Source organism: Heterocephalus glaber, unplaced genomic scaffold, assembly GCF_053883595.1.
Source record: "Heterocephalus glaber isolate CG9 unplaced genomic scaffold, H.glaber_assembly_v1.0 deba00000738, whole genome shotgun sequence".
In the NCBI taxonomy this organism is placed as follows: domain Eukaryota; kingdom Metazoa; phylum Chordata; class Mammalia; order Rodentia; family Bathyergidae; genus Heterocephalus; species Heterocephalus glaber.
In genome coordinates, this window is record NW_028258161.1 from 3472088 (window position 1) to 3492924 (window position 20837).

Consider the following 20837-nt stretch of genomic DNA (forward strand, 5'->3'; position numbering starts at 1 on the left):
GATTGTACTGTAAATAGCACCACCTGGTCTGGTAGGCCCAGGGGCCATCAGACTCAGAGGTGGATCCATACTTCCCGTCCTTCCCAGGAATTCCTTTGATCTTCCCATGCACCCCTGCTATATGGAGTTTCCCTATTGGATCAATATTAGCTAAGTGGCCATACTTGTAACCCTACAGGTTGATTGTAGTTTGACGCATGCTGTACCTGCATTGTGATTTTGCTGTATAAATCACTCCTGACGAAGGGCCTCCTCGGCAGCCACCCATTCAGAAGCCCTCCCATCTCTCAGGAGCTTCCTCTTCATAAACCTTTCCTATTCTTAACCTCCTTTGTCCCTTGAAATTCACTCTCCAATATTCAGGGACATGAACTTGGCACATCTGACATCTACGAGCAGGTCGAGAGTTATATTTTTCCTGTGTCACCAGCACTCTGGGAGGCTGAGGCAGGTGGATTACAAGTTTGAGCCCAGCCTGAGCAGCTTAGGGAGACCCTGTCTCAGAATTAAAAATTTTAAAAGGACTGGGATGTACAGCCTAGTGCCAAGGCCCTGAATTCAATACCCACTACTACAATCAATCAGTCAATCAATGGTCCTTTGAGAAGCAGCTGCAATTCTTGGCCTCAACAATGCGGAGCACAGGTTGTGTTTGCTTCTCATACAACTCCCATCCTCTGAATTGCAGCAATCTTCATAGCCCCTTGGCCTCATTTTCCTATCCTAGGATCTAAAACCTTTGTATTCTTTGTTTTGTTTTGCTTTTTTTTGTTTGTTTTTTGAAACAAGGTCTCACTATGTAGCCCAGGCTGGCCTCCAACTCATGGCAATCCTCCTGCCTCAGCCTCCTGAGTGCTGGGATCACAGGCCTTTGCCACCACACCCGGCTCCAAACCTTTCTATTCTGACCCCATTCAGAAGTCCTAGGATATTGTGAACCACCTCTGTCCTCTCTCCATGCCTGTAATCCTAGCACTCTGGGAAGCTGAGGAAGGAGGATTCCAAGTTTGAGCTCAGCCTGGGCGACATAGTGAGACAGTGAGAACTTGTCTCAAAATAAACAATAAAGGCTGGGAGTGTAGCTCCTTCCTGGGAGTGTGAAGGACCCGGATTCAATCCCCAGTACCACCAAAAAAAGAAAGAGAGGTGGAAGCAGTCTTGTTTTTCAATCACTGTATTAATGCTGATATCTCTCCTTTAAAACATTTTGTGGTGCACACCTGTAATCCCAACCTTTGGGAGGCTGAGGCAGGAGGATTGCCACAAGTTTGAGGCCAGCCTGGGCTGCATAGTGAGTTCAAGACCAGCCTGAACTACATAGTGAGATCCTGCCTCAAACAAACAAACAAACAATTTTATTCTGGAGAATAAAATATAGGAAGGGGAGCACTAGCTGCTGGCTATGTATGTATGTATGTATGTATTCATTTACTTAATGGTACTGGATAGCCGGGGATCTAGCTCAGTGGTTCCAGTGCCTGCCTCACAAGCACAAGGTCCCAAGTTTGATCCCTGGTACCAAAAAAAAAACAAAACCCAAACTAAAAAAAGGGCCGGGGATTTAGCTCAGTGGTTTCGCCACCTGCTGTGCAAGCTCAAGGACCCAAGTTTGATCCCCGGTACCAAAAAAAAACCAAAACAGTGGTACTGGAGCTTGAACCCAAAGCCTTCACTCAGAGCTACATCCTCAGCCCCTTTTTGTATGGTTTATTTATTTATTTGGTACCAGGGATTGAACTCGGGTCCTTGCGCTTGCGCAGCAGGTGGTGAAACCACTGAGCTAAATCCCTGGCCCTTGTATGTTTTATTTTGAGACAGGTTCTGATTAAGTTGCTAAATTGCCTGGGCTGACTTTAACTTGTGATCCTCCTGCCTCAGCCTCCTGGAGTGTGAGCCCTCATGCACTCAGTACCCTGCCTTGGCATTAGTCTGGGCCTTTCGCATGTGGCCTCATCTACCCTGTTCCAGACATATGCATTACTATAAATTTGGTGTTTAGTATTCTCTTCTATTTCACTTTTATAGTATGTCTTAAAAGATTGTACTTGTGCTTGTCTTAGGAGACACTACAGTATCTGGCTGTCACCATCTACTAACAGAGAACAGAAAATGGGCCAGGAAGCTGTTTATAAATAAATGGCTTGATTGTACTCCTTTAAGCAGGAGAATGTACTGACTTCAAAGTGCTTCCAAAGAAAACAAAAGCCCCCTTTGAGTTTCAAGGTAAACCCTAACCGGATCTGTTGGAAAGATAAGGTTTTTACAAACCAGCGAACTACAAACAGACCCAGCAGAAACCTGCCATGGAATTGCTTCAGCCAGTACCAGTTCCAGGATCCCTGCTAGGCTGTGAAAGTGTTTATTTGGTCATGACGATGCCATCCCAGTGTACGTCTATGCTTTTGTGGTGTGAGAGTTTGAATTTCCCTAGAGTAAGGTCATGCTGGGATGTAGCCAGGATGCATCACTGACTTAGTATTACTTTAGTCGTTCAGAACATTGAACTAGATCCTGTCAGCAAGTGACCTCTTGAGCAAACCAGTCTTGAATTTGCTTTTTTCTTTGCTGTGACGGATGTTGTTTCATGGTCTATATTTTCTTCTTTTTCCCCCAGATGCCCTGATTCTCCATTCAGAGTCAGAGCAAGAGGTTCCGGGTATCATTTGACTGTTGCAGAAATGACCCTTGGTCAGGTGGCCCCACTCCTTGTCAGATGGTGCTGGGCATCTTGTATTTCAGCTCCTCTCCTGCTTTGAGCTTCGGTATCATTGCTCTGCTAAGTGGTATCTTTGGACAACACGGTGCGCTTAGAAACTGTTCTCCAGAGTGAGCATGGGTTGTTTTGGTTTTCCTTGTTTGTTTTGTCACCCTTTCAGCTCTGGCACAACCCAGCAGGGCTTTCAGCCCCCGTGGGACCTTCCCCAGGGAAAAGCGGGCACAGCCCCATTGCTGTGTTGACATTTATGTGTAAGAGTCTGTTCACTCGGAGCCCAGGGTTGGCAAGGTAGGGAGACATTCGCAGATCACTTCATCTTTTTATTGCATTTCGTTCTACATTTTTATTTCTAAGGCAGTCGGTTTTTGCAGAAGTCAACAAGAAACCTTGCTTCTTCCAGCTATGAGTTTTTGGGCCAAACATTTCCCAGCCCTTTTTGCTACTCTGTCATAATGGTAAACCCTCAGCCGAAGAGAAATCCTTTTAACATCTTATTCAGATTGGGATTCCAATCTTTAGTGACATGGAATGTAGATTAGAACAATACTTTCTGTATGTTTCAGAGTCCTTTACATTTGCATTTTGAGCCATGTGATGGCGCCCCTAAAAACTCCCTTGCATGGGTCTGAAAAGCTGAGCTTTCTGAATCCACAATAATTTTACTATGTGTTCCCATAATGCAGTACTCTTAGTCACTGAAAAAGGTGGCGGGGGTGCCAGACAAAGCAAACCATTCCCAATTGTTTAGGAAACCTGTGAAGTCATCTCTTGCTGGGCTGCCTGGAATGTGCTCCGAGAAGGAGACGCGCGCTCTGGTTTCTCTTCACCATGCAGGAGGAGGCTCAGAAGCCGAGCAGCGCAGGAGTCCTGAAGAGTCCAGTTGTGCGTGTGCATGGAACCATGGGCAGTTTAGGTGAGGGTTCCCACCACAGCTTCTGCCTGGGGTCCTCTGCACAGAGCACCAGCATCTCATGGCTGACTTCTCTTCCCTCGTCTCTGGGCGCATTGTGGTATCCTGCGACACCCCAGTGATTGTCCATGGCATTCTCTACTCTTAGGTACACGCGTCACCTCAGCCAGCAGAGGAGCAAGGTGACCGGGATGGCTACTGCACTGTGTTTGAGGCGGAAAGGGTAGGGGATGAGGCGGCTCGTTGACCAGACAGTGTGGAGCTATGGTTTGGGGCTAGGGCTTTTGTGTGGTCCTGGGTCATCCTCAGGCTGGGGGTCTAGGATATGCATTCCCTCTGTCCATCAGGCAGCTCATTTAGGGGTCCAGTTAGAATGCAAACCCTTTGAGTACGTTGGAAGTTTAGAAATCTGCTGCCTACTTAATACTGCTGCTTCTTGGAGGATGGAGGTCCCTGGAAGAAAAAGCTCGGGCTCAGCTTACAGGCAAAAGTACAGGCTCAGGTCACAGGCTTATTGTATCTTTCAGCCCCATGGGAAATTTTTTGGAGTCGTTTGAAAGGGGAAAAGGCACTGTGACCTTGGCTACCTTTGCATTCTGAAGCTGCACTTCTCCTTAAAAATATAACTTTAAAGTTATGATTTTCCTTGTCTCCTTTCTGCCTGTCTTTGGTTCCTCTGCCTAGCCTCAGTTTGAAGGTAGAGCCTTGGGTACAGATGCTGCAGGAAGGGGAGATGTGGTCTGGGATGTGGGTAAGTTGTCTTCAGACTGCTTCCTATTTCTCATCGAAACAGGAAGTGGTCATCAGCCAAGAAGGAGAAGCTGGAGGAGGTGGAGATTTGAGGTGGAGAGGAGATGTAAAACAGTCCTCCAGGAACGTGAGAGGAGACTGGTCAGAGACATGAGGCTGGCTGCTGGGAAGCACCAAGCATCTCCTGGAGTGTAGCTCAGTGGTAAAGTGAGTGCTTTGTACACCCGAGGCTCCCTGGAGTTGATCCATAGCAACACATGCACACTCGGACACACGCACACGCGCACATCACATGCTTCCATGAGGTCCGTAGCCGTGAATGTAAGGTGAGCCAGCCAGTAGAGTTGTGGGCCTCTAAGATTTGGCCAGGTGAGTGCACAAAGGGAGAGGCAGGGGGGCTGGTGGCCACAAAGGGGTGAGTGTGGAGGGGCCATGGGGTCCCTCAGTAGGGCAAGGGACACAGTGGCATGAGCTGTCAGAGGACCGCAGATGGTGGCATTCATCTCTGATGTGCTGTTCGAGGAGTGAAATCAGGGACTGGAGGGTGCTGGGAAGCTGGGAGCCGCCCAGCCCAGTTGTGGTGCAGCCACGGGTGCTGACTCAGCGTCTGGGGCAGTGGCTCTCAGCCAGACGGCTGGCAGCATCTGCAGACAACCCTGTGGGCACACCTGGAGGCAGAGCTGCCACTGTCACGGGAGGGCCGGGATGCCACTAGATACCCTGCAGCACCCGGGTCCCACAGTCCCCAGAAGGTGGGGTTATTGGGCCCGTCCATGATATGTACGCAGTGCGGCGTGGCAGTGAGTGGCAGGGTACCGGAGAAGAGAAGATAAACAAGAAACCGGAGACTAAAGGAATCCCCAGGACTTACAACCGGAGTGGCACTGGGGAGAAGGACAAGAGGAAGTTAATTTGCTGTGAATAGAGTCACTCACTTTCTTTTTCTGGAACCGATTGTCTTGTGTTAGAGTTCATAATCCTGAATTAGAATTCATAATCTAAGAGCTACACATTCAAGTAGGCTTATGAGTGATGGAATATTTAAAAATAGAAGGCATTTATTTATTAACTAGCTTTGGTAACTAAATCAAATCCATCCTAAATAGATTGCCTAAAACCCATTTAGGGATTTGGTCAGAATTCTTCACTGTAAACTTGGACACTTGGCATAGTTCCTTTTTTTTTTTTTTTGGTACCGGGGATCGAGCTCGGGTCCTTGCACTTGCAAGGCAGGTGGCAGAACCACTGAGCTAAATCCCCAGCCCTGGTATAGTTCTTTTAAAAAAATTTTCCCCTTTGAAATACTGGGAATTGGACCCAGGCCCTCCACACTGAGTTACATTCCCAGCCCTTTAAAAACTTTTAGTTGGAGGCAGAGTCTTAGCAAGTGGCCCCTACTGGGCTCAAATTTGAGATCTTCCTGCCTCAGTCTCTCAGAGTGCTGGGATTACAGGCGGGCACCACCACACCTGATTTAGCTCTGTCTTTGCGTAACAACTCAAGGCAACACCTCTTTGCAGCCAGGCCTTGAGACAGGGATCTAGTTTAGGAAAACTCTTGAGAAACTTATTTGTGGTCTTTAGAGACTGCCTTTCCTCCTGGTGCTCATTGCTGTGGAGAAAATCAGGCAAGAGCTCACACTGACTCAGGGTCGAAAACCAGCAGGCTTCCTGGAATAAGCTGGTTAACTGGTCTGTCCTTGTGGTTTGTCCTTCCTTCTAAACTCTAGCGCCTGAGGGCTGCTTCTCTGCCTTTCCACAATGGCAAGGAACAGCTTTTGTTTGCTTCTGGTCTGAAAGCAGGGCTTGTTTTGAGGTTTGGATCACAAATAATAATCCATTGTTCCCTAGAATAATAATCCACCCTCTTTCAGCAGAAAAAATTCTGCTCAATGCAGTGTGGCTATCAGTTGATTTAGAAGAATAGCCCAAAGTGCCCGTTGTGTCCAGAGAATAAACATTTGGAGGACGGTGGGGAGGAGAGGGGGAGTTTGCTGGGGCTCCCTGGCCCAGAGTCCAGTCAGGGCCTGCAGAAGGCAGTTCTGAAAGTGACCTCAGTCCTGGTGACAATGCCCTGCCTTCTTCTGCCCCTTGGTTACATTCTAAGAATAATCGGAACACGGCAGTATGTATCCAGATGACTTCGCCAGATGTATCTTATTTTGAAGATGGGTGTTTTCAAGTTAACAATTTTAGGCCAAATAAGTTTCTTTCGGATCTTTATTGAGTCTGTAAAAGTGACTCTTTTGAGTGAAGACTGTCTTAGTTTAGCTGCAGTCCACAAGAATTTCTGCAGTTGGTTCTAATTGCAGATCTTCCCCCCAAAATTAAAAAGCTATTTTTATATTGCAAGAGGTAGATGTTTTAATTACTCTTTCCTGGGCTTCGGCTCCTGGAGAAAACTCAATGGATGAAATGCAGACCTGTCCGCTGTGGTCCCGCCATCCTTGAGTACGATCCTTCGTGTCCTGTGTAGCACGGGGCAGCCTTGGAGGAAGCATCTCACTCCTCAAACCAAATGTCCTGTACATTTTCCTGTGAGTCCTTTATAGCAAAAGGAAGAGATCATGAACATGGCCTTAAAATGAAAGAATATATTTGAATAGTTTAATTACTTTAAATATAACAGGTGAGAAAAGTTTAACAGTGGGATCTGCAGAGTATCAAGTCAGTATGAGAACTGTGTAAAGAAATGAAAATACAGCCTCACATATCAGTAGACCATCAATCAGGGAAGCAGCCAGAGCCAGAAAGTCTTTCAGTAGGTGAGTGAATGAACTGTGGTGCACCCACATAATTAGATATTATTCATCAATGCAAAGAAATGGACCCCAGGTGTGTGCCTGTCATCCCAGCACTCCTGGGAGGCTGAGGAAGGACAACCTCAAGCCTGAGCCCAGCCTGAGCAATTTAGCAACTTAGTGAAAAACTGTCTCACAATAAAAAAGGGCTCAGGGTGTAGCTCAGTGCAAAGACCCTGGGTTCCATCCCCAGCACAATAAATGGACAGAGGAAATAAGATTTCTCACCACAGAAAGCCACAGAAGCTTCAATGACTATCACAACGTGAGAGAAGCCAACCTGAAAAGATTACTAATGTGTGATTCCAATGTGTGGCATTCTGAAGAAGACAAATACACAGTAAAAGGCAGGGGAGCCAGAGGCTTGGGGGGCAGGCAGGCAGCCGTGCGTGGGGTGTCTGGGGCAGCAGTTATTCTGTGTGATGTGGTAACGTGCTGTTATATCCATTTGTCAAAGCCATAGTATGAAAACACGAAGCATGCGCCCTGATGTAAACTCTGGACTCTGGTTAATGGAATAATATTTGTTCCTCAGTTGAGACAAATGTACCACACTAACACCAGATGTGAAAAGCCAAAACTGGGAGAAGGGTTCTGAAGAAATTTGTGGGACACCTTACTTTCCACTTAATATTTCTGTCAACCTGAAACTGCTTTTTAAAATGACTATTAATTTAAGAAACACAAATATTAGGTATAGCTAAAGTAGGAAAAATGTCTTTATTTCCCCCCCAGTTCTGGGGATTGAACCCAGGGCCTTCACATTGAGCCACAATGCCCAGCCTATTTTAAAATTTTGAGACAGAGTCTTGCTAAGTCACTAAATTGCCGCAGCTAGGTTCAGAGTTGGGATTCTTCTGCCTCAGCCTTCCAGAGTGCTGGGATTACAGGTGTGCGCCCCCAGGCCCAGCAGTAACGTATGTTTTTACTAAAAACCGACTGTCAGCAGTTACTGTGTGTGTGGCTCCTTTGCTGTGGAATGTACAGTGGAGTAGCAGCAGATTGCTATGTGCAGCCAGTAACTGTCTGTGCCGTCTCCCTTGATGAATACGATGAACACGGCGTTCATGCTGATTCCTGCTTTCTGACCGTCCTTGTCCTTCCCTCCCCAGTGACAGCGGGGGTGTCAGCCTTGGAGGTGTACACACCGAAAGAGATCTTCGTGACCAACGGGACTCAGGGGAAGCTGACGTGCACATTCAGGTCCAGCAACACGACGGGCAAGCTGACTTCCGTCTCCTGGAGCTTCCAGCCTGAGGGATCGGTCACCACCGTGTCGGTAGGGATGCTTGGCCACCCGGCAGTCCTGCTTCGAAGGCCTCCTTCCCGCTGCTGTGGCCAGTGCTCCTGTCTCCATCTTCCCCTACCAAAGCAGCACCTCTGTCACCTGTCCTGGACTTCGGGGCTCTCCTCCTGCCGCACTCACTCCAGGAGGAAGGAAATAAAGTCCAACATCTCTAACATGCAGCTGCATTTCTTGACTTTGCTTTCCTTTTTCTCACTGTCGCCCAGTTTCTGTTCATCAACCCCCACCCCTTTTGTTTCTGTTTTTGTGTGCCAAGGTCTTGCTGTGTAGTTTAGGCTGGTCTTGAGTTCACTGTATTCCCAGGCTGGCCTCAAACTCACAGCAATCCTCCTGCCTCAGCCTCCCGACTGTCAGATACCATTTTGAAATGGATCTTTTCCACACGGTAGATAGCCCTTCAGTGACTGTGCTTGTTCTAGTCATGATTAATCCTGTATCTTTTCACCATTCATTTGCCCCCTTTCTATTTCTGTTTCTTTTATGTGTTTCTGGTTTTGTTACATGTGTGCTCTCGTCTGGTTTAAGTATGGGTTTCTTGTTTTAGCAGTGTTTACTAAGCTTTTACCATGCACTAGGTATGGAAGGTCTTCAAAAAAGGGCCACAACCCAGTCTTTACTGTCACCCAGTGTAGTAGTCAGGGTTCGCAAGGGAATAGATTTAATGCAGGACATGTAACTGATTGGATTATTTTGTAATACTCACCCAAAAAGTCAAATGCAGAGGACTGCAAGAGACCTGTCTGCACTAGAGACCTGAAGAATCCAGCCAGAGGCCTGGAGCCCACGGCAGTGTCTCATGCAAGTCCGTATCAAGATCAAAGGCGCCAGACCTCAGCACTGGCGGGGTGAAGGGTCGGGGCCACCGGGCTGAGGGATCTGCACTGGAGCCAGATAGCGACGCTCAAAACAAAGGTGAAGACCAGAGCTTCCCGGGAATAAAGCAGCAGCCACCCCGGTGACAGCGAGGACCCGAGCTCTCCCTCCGACGAGAACAGCCGAGCTCGTATCAGGAAATCCAGCTGCGACAGGCTTCTCCGGGAAAATGAGCAGAATGCAATCTTCCCCTCCCGCTCTCCTTTTATGTCATTTTGCCAGTAGTCCTCAGGTGGGTCCTGCACGGCCAGAGCCATGCTGACTCAGTCCAGCTGGGGGCCCCGAGTCGACCATTAGTTAATCCAGCCCAGCCAGGGAGCGAGGAGGAAGCCAGGGCACAGATAGCTCCGGAGCAAGATGAAGGGCATGACAGACAGACGGCAGAAGGGTTGAGAAGGGCAGGCTGCGGCTGGCTGGGGCTGCGATGCCGCTGGGGCTTGTTAAACATGCACGGGTGCTGCTCATCCGTGAGGTGAGGAAGTGAGGCCCCTCGTGGGGTGTGGAGAGGAGCAGGAGGCAAGTGACCCGAGGAGCAAGGTCCGTGCTCGGGGTGGTGTGGAGCTTTAGCAGTGTTGCACATTTTAAGTTTCCCATGCTCAAAGGGACAGACTGTCATCCATCTCTTGTTTGGTAGTATTGTAAAGCTTGAGCCCTGGGAGCACCGAGCTACATCCCCGGCATGTATTTATTAATTTATTTTTTATTCTTTTGCGGGACTAGGTATCAAACCCAGGGCCTTCTGACTGAGCTACATCTCCAGCACGTCTTCATTTTTTATTTTCAGACAGGTTCTTGCTAAGTAGCCCAGGCTGGTTCACACTTGTGATCCTCCTGCTTCAGTCTCCTGGGCCTGGCTTGTTGCCGTGGTCGAGCGAGAGCACCCAGCTCGGGACGCTCACGAGTACTGTGGTGTGAGTGCGTTCCCCAGAAGTCTGTGCCACAATTTAATCCCAAATTGAAATGTTGATAGTCTTCAGAGACTCTGCCACTGGGAGGTGAGGGTGAGAGCTGATGAGGTTGTCAGGGTGGCCCCGTGGGGCACTGACGGCTTCACAGAGGGAGAGGGGAGCTCTCCAGGCCAAGCCCATCACTGTGTGGTGGCTCGAAGGCCCTCAGCAGATGCCAGGCAGGCTGGCGTCAGCTCTCCAGCTTCCCGAGCCCTTCAAACCATGAGCCAAGTAAGCTTCTGTTCTTTAGAAGTTACTCTGTCTCCAGTGCTATATTAATGTGACCATTAATCCAGGTGTAGATCGACTGCACTAGCTTAAAAAGGTCTGACGAGACTTTTCCCCCCCTACTAACAGGGATTGAATCCAGTGCCTTCTCACTTAATTACATCCCCAGCCCTTTTTGGGGGGGGTGGTTTGAAACAGAGCCTCACTATGTAGTAGTTCAGGCTGGCCTTGAACTCATGATGAAGTCCAAGCTGGCCTCAAATTTGTAGCGATTCTCCTGTCTCAGCCTCTCACGTGCTGGGATTACAGGTGTGCACCACCATGCCTGGCCCTGATGAGAGTATTTACTGCTTCTAGGCTTTGAGGATTGCTCAAAGCAGTGCTTCTCCACATTTTTAACCTTATTTCAGAAGGAAACCTTTTGGATTTTTTTTTCCTAATCTCTCCACTGTCCCATGAAATGTTAGGACTACTGATAGAGTGTTTATCTGTGCTTTATATATGAAGAGTAAGATTTTTCTCAAACCTTCCCACTCAGCAGCTTTTATGTGAAGAATCTGCCCTCTGGCCGAGCATGGGGTGTGCACCTGTAATCCCAGCACTTGGGAGGCTGAGGCAGGAGGATCTCTTCAAAGCCACATAGTGAGTTCAAGACCAGCCTGAACCTACATATCGAGACCCTGTCTGAAGAAAAAAAATGATGATAATTTACCCTCTGCCATTCCTGAAGGAACTTGGGGTCTCCTCTGAGGGCACTTAGAGTATGTACAAGATGCCTGGCAACTGGGATAAAAACATCTTTCTGCTTGGCCTAAATGGCTTCATTTTCATATGTGCTATTATCCAAGCCTTGTACTTTATGTTGAAATCAGTCTCCAGGGGACAGCACCATTGGACTGGGGTGGAGCGTGTAATGATGTCTATGTTTCTGAGTGGACCTGTGTCCCCGGGAGTTCATAGAAAGGCAGGACCTGTGAGTGTCCTGACTGGGAAGGACGGAATGGCAGGATAAAGTCAGGGATTTCAGATGTGTTTAACCTCCTTGCTGGGTCCAGGTGGGTGGGATTTGGGGTGAGACCGAGTGCTTAGCCGTGTTCTGGGGGTGTGTGGAAGGGGTCCTGCAGCCCGAAGAGCAAGAGCAGGCTCTTCGCAGATGTCCTGGGGAAGCGCATGCTCCAGATACACTTGGTTCGTGGTGTGGGCTGAGGAGGAGGGTTCGTGTAACTCCAGCTGACTGCTAAGAACGTGCTACATTTCTGACTTGTGTTTTTAGCTGATCACTTTACACCCCCACATTAGTCTGATTACATTTAACTCCAGAAGGGAGTTACGGATATAGAATCTTTTATTTCTAAAACATCAGGATACAGTCCATCAGATGAGCAGGTGGCTTTCTGTTTTTGTTGATTTTACAAGAAAAATATTGAATTCAAACCCAGAATACTATAGATGGCCCTTCCAGTCCATGGAATCCGGGCCGGGTGTTGTCTACCACTGAACTCACTTTTTTTCTCCCTTCTTCCTCCCTTCTCATTCTTTAAGAGCAGTGATACTACTTAGGAACCAGTTCTGTAGAGTCTTCCCCTCTAGCTCCTACCACTTCCCTTCTGCACCCGAGAAATTAGCTCATTTGCTGGTTCTTCCTTCTGGGTGTCTGGCACCCAGGCTTTGTCAGCCTTCCTGCTCCCCGCTCTTTAGGAAGCAGTGTTAATTATGAGCCCGGATCTGGTGCAGTAACACTTGTCCTTCTACTTCTGTTCTTTCATTTTTTCGGTCCAGCCCTGTACGCCATCCGGTGGACACATATAGTCTTAAAATAGTTCTGCCTTGCATCCTAGTTTCCCTTGTTAGTGGTGCTTGTTTAGACATCAAAGCTTGTTGCGGGCTCAGCATGTCACGTTGGCCTTATTTCTATTCTCTTATGAGATCACTTCTAGTCTAATAAAAAATGCCTTATGCTTTGTATTCCTACTTCTGAACTCTTGCTGTTTAGTTTTTACCCAGTCTTTGCCTCCTGAATTCTCTATAATACCTCTTTTTAAAAAAACATTTCAGGGCCGGGGATTTAGCTCAGTGGTTTCGCCACCTGCTGCACAAGCGCAAGGACCCGAGTTCGATCTCTGGTACCAAAAAACAAACAAAAAAACATTTCAGCCCTTATAACTTACTACCTATATAATCTGAACACTCCTACAATACAGATCCCTTAATATGGCATTTTCCTCCTCTTCTTTATCCTGAATAGAAGTGTTTTTGAAAGAAGGTGGACCTGTCCTTATACCTTTGGTATCCCTCATGGCTTTAATTTAGTGACACGAACTTAACAAATACTGGTTGGTAAGAAAATACTGTCTTTCTTGTGAATTTTTACCATTTGGTTCCTATCTCTTACTGGTTTGACCAAGGCATTTGTCAATTCAGTTCAACAAGTGCGATTCCCACCAAGTGCTGATTCCATCTCTGAGGCCAGGACCTTGGGCAGGTCACTGAGGCCTCGTTTTCCTCCTTTGTGGACACCAGGCATTGCAGGATGGCAGCGAAAGAAGTGACCTGCTTTGGAGGACTGAAATCGTGTTGCTCACCATCCACATAGTGAAGATACCATGTGTCCTCAGAGGAAAGGGAGACAAGCCTTCTGGCCATCATAAAGGATTCGGGTTCTAGGCCAGCTGCAGTGGGGTGCACCTATAGCCCCAGATGCTCAGGAGGTTGAAGCAGGAGAATTATTTGAGTCCAGCTGGAGAAATTTATAAACAAACAAATATTTAGGTCCCCTGAGCTTAGAGTCTCGGCAGTGGTTCGGTGTGGAGCCTACCTGAGCCCCTCTGGGCCTCCCTGGGGACTTGGGAGGCAAAGGGAACCTATAGCAGAGTGCTCCCTGCTGTGTGCTAAGGACTGAGGTCCTTTGTCTCTGGTTCTTCTACAAGAGAGTGAAGACTTCAAAGGATCTTGGTTAGTTTGCAAGTAGGGTAAAATCTCAGGCCCTGGTGGTTGTATTAAATACAGGGTGTAGATCCGCTAAATGGTCATAATCATTACTTTGTGAGTGCTTATCCACCGATCACTGAGGTATTCTAGGGGGAGGATTCGCCTTCATTCTGAGGCTGTAGTCAGATTCGGGAGAGCACACCATCATCCAAGATGCTGACAGAGTCACCTTGGGTGTTGTTAGTGGGAATTAAGCGGAGATGACAGAAAGTGGAGTATTTGTAAGGTAGACCGACACTATTAAGCTGTGAATTTCATAGGAAGAAAGATGAAGGAGTACTCGAAGATTTATGGTTTAGGAGACAAATAGCTATCTGAGCCCATTCTGCACTGCTCGAACAAGATGCCACAGGCTGGGTAATTTACTGAGAACAGAAACTATTTCTTAGAGACAAGGCTAGAGAGTCTGAGATCAAGGGTCTGAGATCAAGGATCTGAGATCAACTCCCTTTGTTCAACACTCGAAGCCTCAGTGCCTCTCACACTTCCCACCACCTCACATCGTCACCGCCGGGATTAAGTTTCAGCACAAGTTTGTTTTTGTTTTTGTTTTCGGTACTGGGGATTGAACTCAGGACCGTGAATAGGCAGTCGGGTGAGAAGTCTAGATCTCAGGGGACACTGACCATGGAGGAGAAGATTGAGGACTTCACAAAATACCAGTGGGCATTTATCGGGGGTACAGCGGAGGATGAAATATAATAGACAAAGAACGAAGAATAAAGAATGAATGATAGTTTATCAGGGTGCTAGGATTTGATCTTAGCTTTTCCTGGCTAAGACCACGACCTCTGGACTAGTTGGTATTTATTGTTCACACAACATAGTAGGGGTGTAAAAACTAATGTGCATTCTTTGCAAGGACAGGTCACCATTAACAAGCCACCTGTGTTATCTTGCAGGTCATGGTTAACAAGCCACCTGCCTTATCGTTATCTAACGTTTGATCTGGGAGAATGCCTGCACAAGAGTTGTAAATCCTCAGTGGTAGTGTTTTCTTGTCATAGAGACGTCACAATTTCATCGATCATTGAGATCTCACTTGTGACCACTGGCATAGGGACTTCTGTATGCCAGTTGAAGGCTCATTTGGAGATTGACATGTAGGCCTTGGATTGACTCACAATTCGATAAATAAAAAATTTATAAATAAGCCAATTCATGAATAATATTTTATAGCCTGCCCAATGCAGTTTCGAGCTGGTCTCCTGTAGCCATTAAGGATGGACTACACCGGGGTTTTCAGCACCCTCGAAGCGCCCTGAAAATATCCTATTTAAATTGCCAGTGAAACTGATTTCTACCCTGCCATCACCTACGTGGGACTGAGAACAGAAGCGTCAAGCCTCCCGCAGAAGCTGACAGCTGCGTGTGCTGTCAGGCCTTACCTAACTTCCCAGGTGCTGGCTTTGAAGGTTCACTTTGAGAAATGACCTTCTTTGTTAAAAGCAGGTCTGAGGAGAGAGTGAAGAGAATGGTTAAAGCTGAGCCTTCAGAGGCAAGAGAAAGTATTTCGTGCTTCCTGGGAATCGGTAAGAGGGAGAAGCTCACATGTACTAGATCTGTGATCTTTAGGCCTTGTTTCTGCCTCTGTACATCTCGGTGGCCAGGCGTAAGACTCTGGGCTCCCCAGGCTTCATCCTGGTGTCATCACTTGGAAGATTCAAGTGGGCCTAGTTTTGACTCTGGGTCCACCATGTCCTATGACCTTGGGACAGTGGCTTTTTCATCTCTCTCCTTTCTTATAGAAATATAGATGATCATAATTATACCAATGGGATGTTGAGAGGCTTAGAGATGATATACATGTCTGTTTCTTTGACTGAAACCTGGGGTTTGAACCTCGGGATCCCCAAACCTCTGTCTGGCCTGGATCCCACATCCTGAGATGTGTTGTGTGATTTGCAATTCTTTCTGTGCCCAGTTTTGTTTTGTTTTTTAAAGAAACTTTCTCAGCAGACCTGTTGCAGACTGTAGGAATTCTTCCTCTGGTAATAACTCTAATGTTCTCGTTTTCTGATTGCAGTTTTTCCACTACTCCCAAGGGCAAGTGTACCTTGGGAATTATCCACCATTTAAGGACAGAATCAGCTGGGCTGGGGACCTTGACAAGAAAGATGCATCAATCAACATAGAAAATATGCAGTCTATACACAACGGCACCTACATCTGTGATGTCAAAAACCCTCCTGACATTGTTGTCCAGCCTGGACACATTAGGCTCTATGTGTTGGAAAAAGGTACTTCTGCAGTCATTCGGCAGTAAGCCGCAGTCCCCTCAGCTTCGGTTCAGTTGGGGAACGAGAGTGACATTCCCAGGTGTGTTTGGAGGGAGGGTCCATGCCATGAAGTTGTGCTCCCTGTTTCTGTGGACCTGTGGGTCCCTCAGACATACCTGGGCGTGGGGAGCTGCTACTGAGTCAGCAGAGGGTTCTGAGACCTGACGTTCAGAGGATTCATTTTCCACAGTTAATTACAATTAAGAATGAATTCATTGTGGTTAAATGCAGTGGGCAGCAGAAAGAAGGGGATTGATAGTATGTTGATAATCTCTGAGAAAAAAAACTTTGATATCTCGCAATACTGTTATTTTTTCCCTTTTTGTTAAGAATAAGCAGGAACTGCAGGTTCTGATGTCTCCTTTTGATACAAAGTCTCCTCTCTCTGTTGAAGAGCAGACTGATAGGAATTCACACCTCCAGTTTCACTTTGATTTTAAAACGCTGAGAGAAACTGTGGGTATAGAAATACTCGGTTCTGTGTTTCATTCTTTTCCAGTTAATATTCATGCGTTATCAATTAGATACTAGAATATATAGCTTAGGTAGTGAGAGAGGATAAATGAAGTAACTGCTGATGGAAGGCTTGCTTGCTAACAGAGTAAGATTCCATTTCTTCCCTCTGCAGCAGGGTGCCTTACTTCTGCTTTGTTCTTTCTATCTAGAGAATCTGCCCGTGGTCCCGGTTTCCGTGGTGGTGGGTATAGTGTCTGCTGTGGTCCTAGGTGTCACTCTGTTCATTAGCATGATCCTGGCTGTGCTCTATCGACGGAAGAACGCTAAACGGGATTATACTGGGTAAGCAACACGCTTCTGTCGGGGAAGGGCAGGGGGAAGAAATCAGCTTTATGAAAAAAGGATTGTGAAGAATGATGATATACCATTGGCTTTCACGTCAGAGTCGGCAGTCTCCCCCAGAGACCAGCAGAAGTCAGCGGCCTGCTATTCAAGGTGGAATGTGCTTCGAGTCCCTTGTCTGTGGGTTGCTTCTTAGGTTTGGGGAAACAAACTGCTCAGCAGTCTGGGCTCTCTGTTTCAGCACCATCCACCCCACAGTTAGTATTCCTAAGCCACAAACATCACTTCCATTTTAAAAGTTTTTAAATCTCTTGGAAATAATCTAATAAAGTTCTTTATTGCAGTTGGGTAAACATAAAACCCTACCGAAGAAGCTGTGCTAATAAACTCCCACATAGCCCACTGAGATGGTGCAGGGCTTTTCCTTTTTGAAGTTCCCCTGCCCCAAACCTAAGCAGTTATATTGCTTTGATCATTGTTGGCTAGATTCACCCAAATCTGAATAGTAAGACTTAACACCATGTACCAGCAATAAAGACAAGTCGACTTTCTTTTTGCTTATGGCTTCTCAGAAGGGACACCTTTGAGCCCAGGGTGTGTGTCTGATTAAAGATTAATCTTCTTCTCCCCACTCCAGCCAGAAAGCTAACCCACACAAGCGCTGTAGAGCGCCCGGGTAAGCCTAGGGTTGGAGGCTGTGACACGGGGTGTGTGACGGGTGCGCAGTCCCCCCGCCCCCGACCGTCCCGGAGGCGCTGTGAGTGGAGAGGACGGCATGGCCCAGTCTCCTGCTGTGGACGGTGGGAACCTCTAACTTTGGGCCCTGCTGGAGGAGGGTTCTGAGGTGTGCTGTGGTTAAACCAGTCTGAGTGTTCAAGTTCAGATAGTACTTGCTCGGAATGCTTCTGTTCTGCTGATTGCATTGCTTCCTGCATGGTGAGAGTCCTGGGATTAAATATAGCTAGATGTTGGTTTTCCATGTGGCACTAATTCAGAGCAGTGACATGCCAGTCTGCAGTGCTTGCTTCCGGGTTAGTGGAGGGGCAGGGAAATGTTCCTTGGAGTCCTGCATGGCATCATGAGTGCTGCTCATCTTATTTTGGTTTTTTCCCCCCTCCTGTGCTTTTCTGCCTTGCTCTGCTGGGATCAAGTCCTGCTTACCTTCCACTTCTTAAGAAAAGCTGACGTAGAAGACATTGGGACTGTAACAGGGCTGGGTCTCCTCTTCCACTCCCAGTAGACACATGGTAACTAATACATCGCCCGTTGCTGTTAATATTCATGTGTATGTATCAGCCGTTCCCCTTGTTGACAACTAACCAGCGAGCCCTGATCTAACCCAGTAGGTAGTATGGTGTGTACACAGGTGTGTCCCGTCATCATCCTGGAAACATGTTGAATAGAATATCCAGGTGAAACTGGGTTCATCTGAATATACATGTTCTTCATGTAAAATGCCGTTGTGTATGTGTGCATGCGTATGTTTCCTTTTTCACACATGAACTTCATTATCAATGATTACGACCTTCCTAGTGTTAGAATAATGAAGCCTTTTTGGCCCAGGGCCTGTGGCCTCCCACCTCAGAAGGCAGTTGCAGAATGCCTAGTATGCTTTGGTCTTAGTAATGACACTTTCAGTGTGACCCTTGCCAAACTTAAGCCATTAAAGGCTTTAAGCTACAGTGATGACACATCTCAGTAGGAAGTTTTAAATGAATTACTCCCTGGCACTTAGGATGCCGATGACGTATCAGTGAGAGCACTTTCTGCCCGAGATTCCCTCGGGCCCTGAAGCAGTTCATTTCCATAGTTTCACTGTGTATGACTTCCTGGGTGGTTAGTTTTGGAGTTCTGTTTCGTTTTTTGTTTTGGGAATGTTTGGTTGGGCTATTGTGGGAAACAAAATGCAGGGAGCTAGAAAATGGGGAAAACAATACAGGCCAGACCATATGCCTGCCTGTATGTCTCTAATTTTTAAAATACATTCAGAAGAGATTTACCTTCGATGATCATAAAGACATTGCCATTAAGAAGGCTTAGATGAACGAATGAGTGTCAGGGATAGAAAAGAGTTTTAGATACATGATCGTTGTGATATCGTGGTTTTGTTGTCTTCTGTTTTTATACATCTGCTGTTTCATCTTACCATCACTTGCATTTCTGTATTTTTGTTTCCATTTATTTTAATTTTTAAATTTTTCTTTTCTTTTTTTTTTTTTTTTACATTTGTTCTCCAAATTGCCACTCCATCAGCTGCAGTACATCAGAGAGTTTGTCACCGGTTAAGCAGGCTCCACAGAAGTCCCCCTCCGACACAGAGGGTCTAGTAAAGAGTCTGCCTTCCGGATCGCACCAGGTAACAGCTGACGGCAGTTCTGTCCTCCGCCCTGGCTCTGCAGTTTGGTGCCTTGTCAATGTCTGGGTGTAAGAAAGAATGCTGGGCTATGAAAGAGAGACAGACAGACAGACAGAGAGAGGGACAGAAGGGCAGTTAAAGGGGTGGTCTAAGAAGACCACAAAAGATGTGTGGAGAAGAATCTGACCTCAGTACAGTTTTCCAGCAAATGCGGTTCCTTTGGCCTGAGTAGAATTAGGAAATGACTCTGTCAGCTGTAAAAAATTCTTCTTTAATTGCCCGCAGAAGTAAAAGCTAATGGACTGTATTCTCTACTGAAGTACTCTGTAAGATAAGAAATTGGCAGGAGAAACTTTTCTTCGTATTAGTAAAAACAAATATATCTTAATGATCCTTTAGAATTGAAAGTATTTATCTGAATTATTGTTAGGCTTGATGAACAGGGAATGATTTTGGTTTCTGCTTACTGTAGAAAGTACAGAAGAAAAGTAACTTATTTGGTATCTGGCATTGTGGTTGTGCTATGCTTTGGCTATGCTGCTCTAACTATAGCCGAGGCACGGCAGACAAGCTTCCTAACTGACAGTCAGTGGGGATCTTCTGGGGTTGAAAGCTTTCTCAGGAATTCTACCAGTTATGCTTGGCCCTGAGGAGGAGCTGTGGTCGAAATGGATTTAGGGGAAGGCAGTGTTTGTGAAAGTTTGCTAATCAGTCCTACAGTCTTATTCGTAGTTGTTGCATATGGTGAGGAAACATATCAGTGAGGAAACTCGGGCTTTATTAATGGTAGATAAGGAAAGCTACACAAGTGAGTGACAGAATTGGGGCTCAATCCCAGGCTCTTAGATCGCAACTTCTTTGCTACAGCTTCAGGCTACTGCCTTGTTTGTGTTCTCTGTCTCTGTCTTTATCTCTGTCTCTCCCCTTAACACACCTCCTCCGCCAGTTTGCTCCTTTGAATTGTGATTGGGAACAGGGTTGAAATGAAGCCAGGAGAGTTTAGTAGTATCTAAGGAAGCTTTAGAAAAGTTAATTCTGCCCTTGAAGTTCTCCCAGCATTGCTATTCCTGCTGAAAACAAACTAGGAAAAAGAGGAAGGAGAGAAGGTTTGTTTTCAAGATGCTGGGAAATGAGTTCTACAGCACTGTGATCCTTGAGGGAAAGGAAGCAAAGAGCACGAATCCTGTGGTTGCCCCAGCTCACCGTCTGCGGCGTCTCCCCTGCACTGCGGGGAGGCAAATGGAAACAGAGCCCGGCATTCTCACGGGTGTGCGCAACTTAGTGACTTTGCAAGATTCTGTCTCAATTTCTTTCTTTCTTTTTTTTAAAGGGAGCTGGGGATGTAGCTCCGTGCAAAGGCCCTGGGTTCAATGCTAAGTACAAGGAGGGGAGAGAGATAGGGAAGGAAGGAAAGAGGAGAGAGAGTGTATTCCTGTAGCGAAGTAGTAGAATTAAACTCAGCTCTGCCAGTGATTGCATTGTCTGTAGATAGAGCACTCCAGTTAAAAGAGAGGTTGGGGAGCGTAGCTCAGTGGTAGAGTGCGAAGCCTTGAGTCCAATCCCTAGCACCAAAAAATAAACAAGTGAATAAAACAGAGATGGTCAGATTGCATAGAAACACTCTTTGTCCCAGTTATTTTCCAAGTCATTCATAGGCTTATAATTATTGTTAAAGCCACTTTCTGAAGCAACATGGTGAGCCCCTATGTCAGAAAAAGAAAGCAAAGAAGAAAAACCAACTCTTTTCTGCTTTACCTGTTTCTGGATCTTGTGAATTCTTTGCCAGTTGCTACATGTCTTTGAGTGGACCGAATGAGTTCCAGCACACCTGCCACGTAACTTTTGCCTTCTGTTTGGTGCTTATGTTCACTTACATCGCTGGGCGT

General features: G+C 46.7%; 1 protein-coding gene across 6 annotated transcripts in view; it reads left to right on the plus strand.

Moving 5' to 3' along the window:
* Positions 1-20837, plus strand: part of Mpzl1 (myelin protein zero like 1) — a 70354-nt gene that overhangs the window by 40268 nt on the left and 9249 nt on the right. For 2 of the 6 annotated variants that reach the window (XM_004865202.4, XM_087206845.1), the window contains exons 2-5: positions 8289-8455; positions 15545-15758; positions 16463-16595; positions 18849-18951. In XM_004865202.4, the coding sequence (XP_004865259.1) occupies positions 8289-8455; positions 15545-15758; positions 16463-16595; positions 18849-18951 (617 nt within the window). Of the gene's footprint in view, positions 1-4419; positions 4584-7052; positions 7141-8288; positions 8456-15544; positions 15759-16462; positions 16596-16696; positions 17843-18848; positions 18952-20837 lie in introns of those variants that run through there. The other 4 variants (XR_015449488.1, XM_021244654.2, XM_021244653.2 and 1 more) reach the window with 4 other exon arrangements.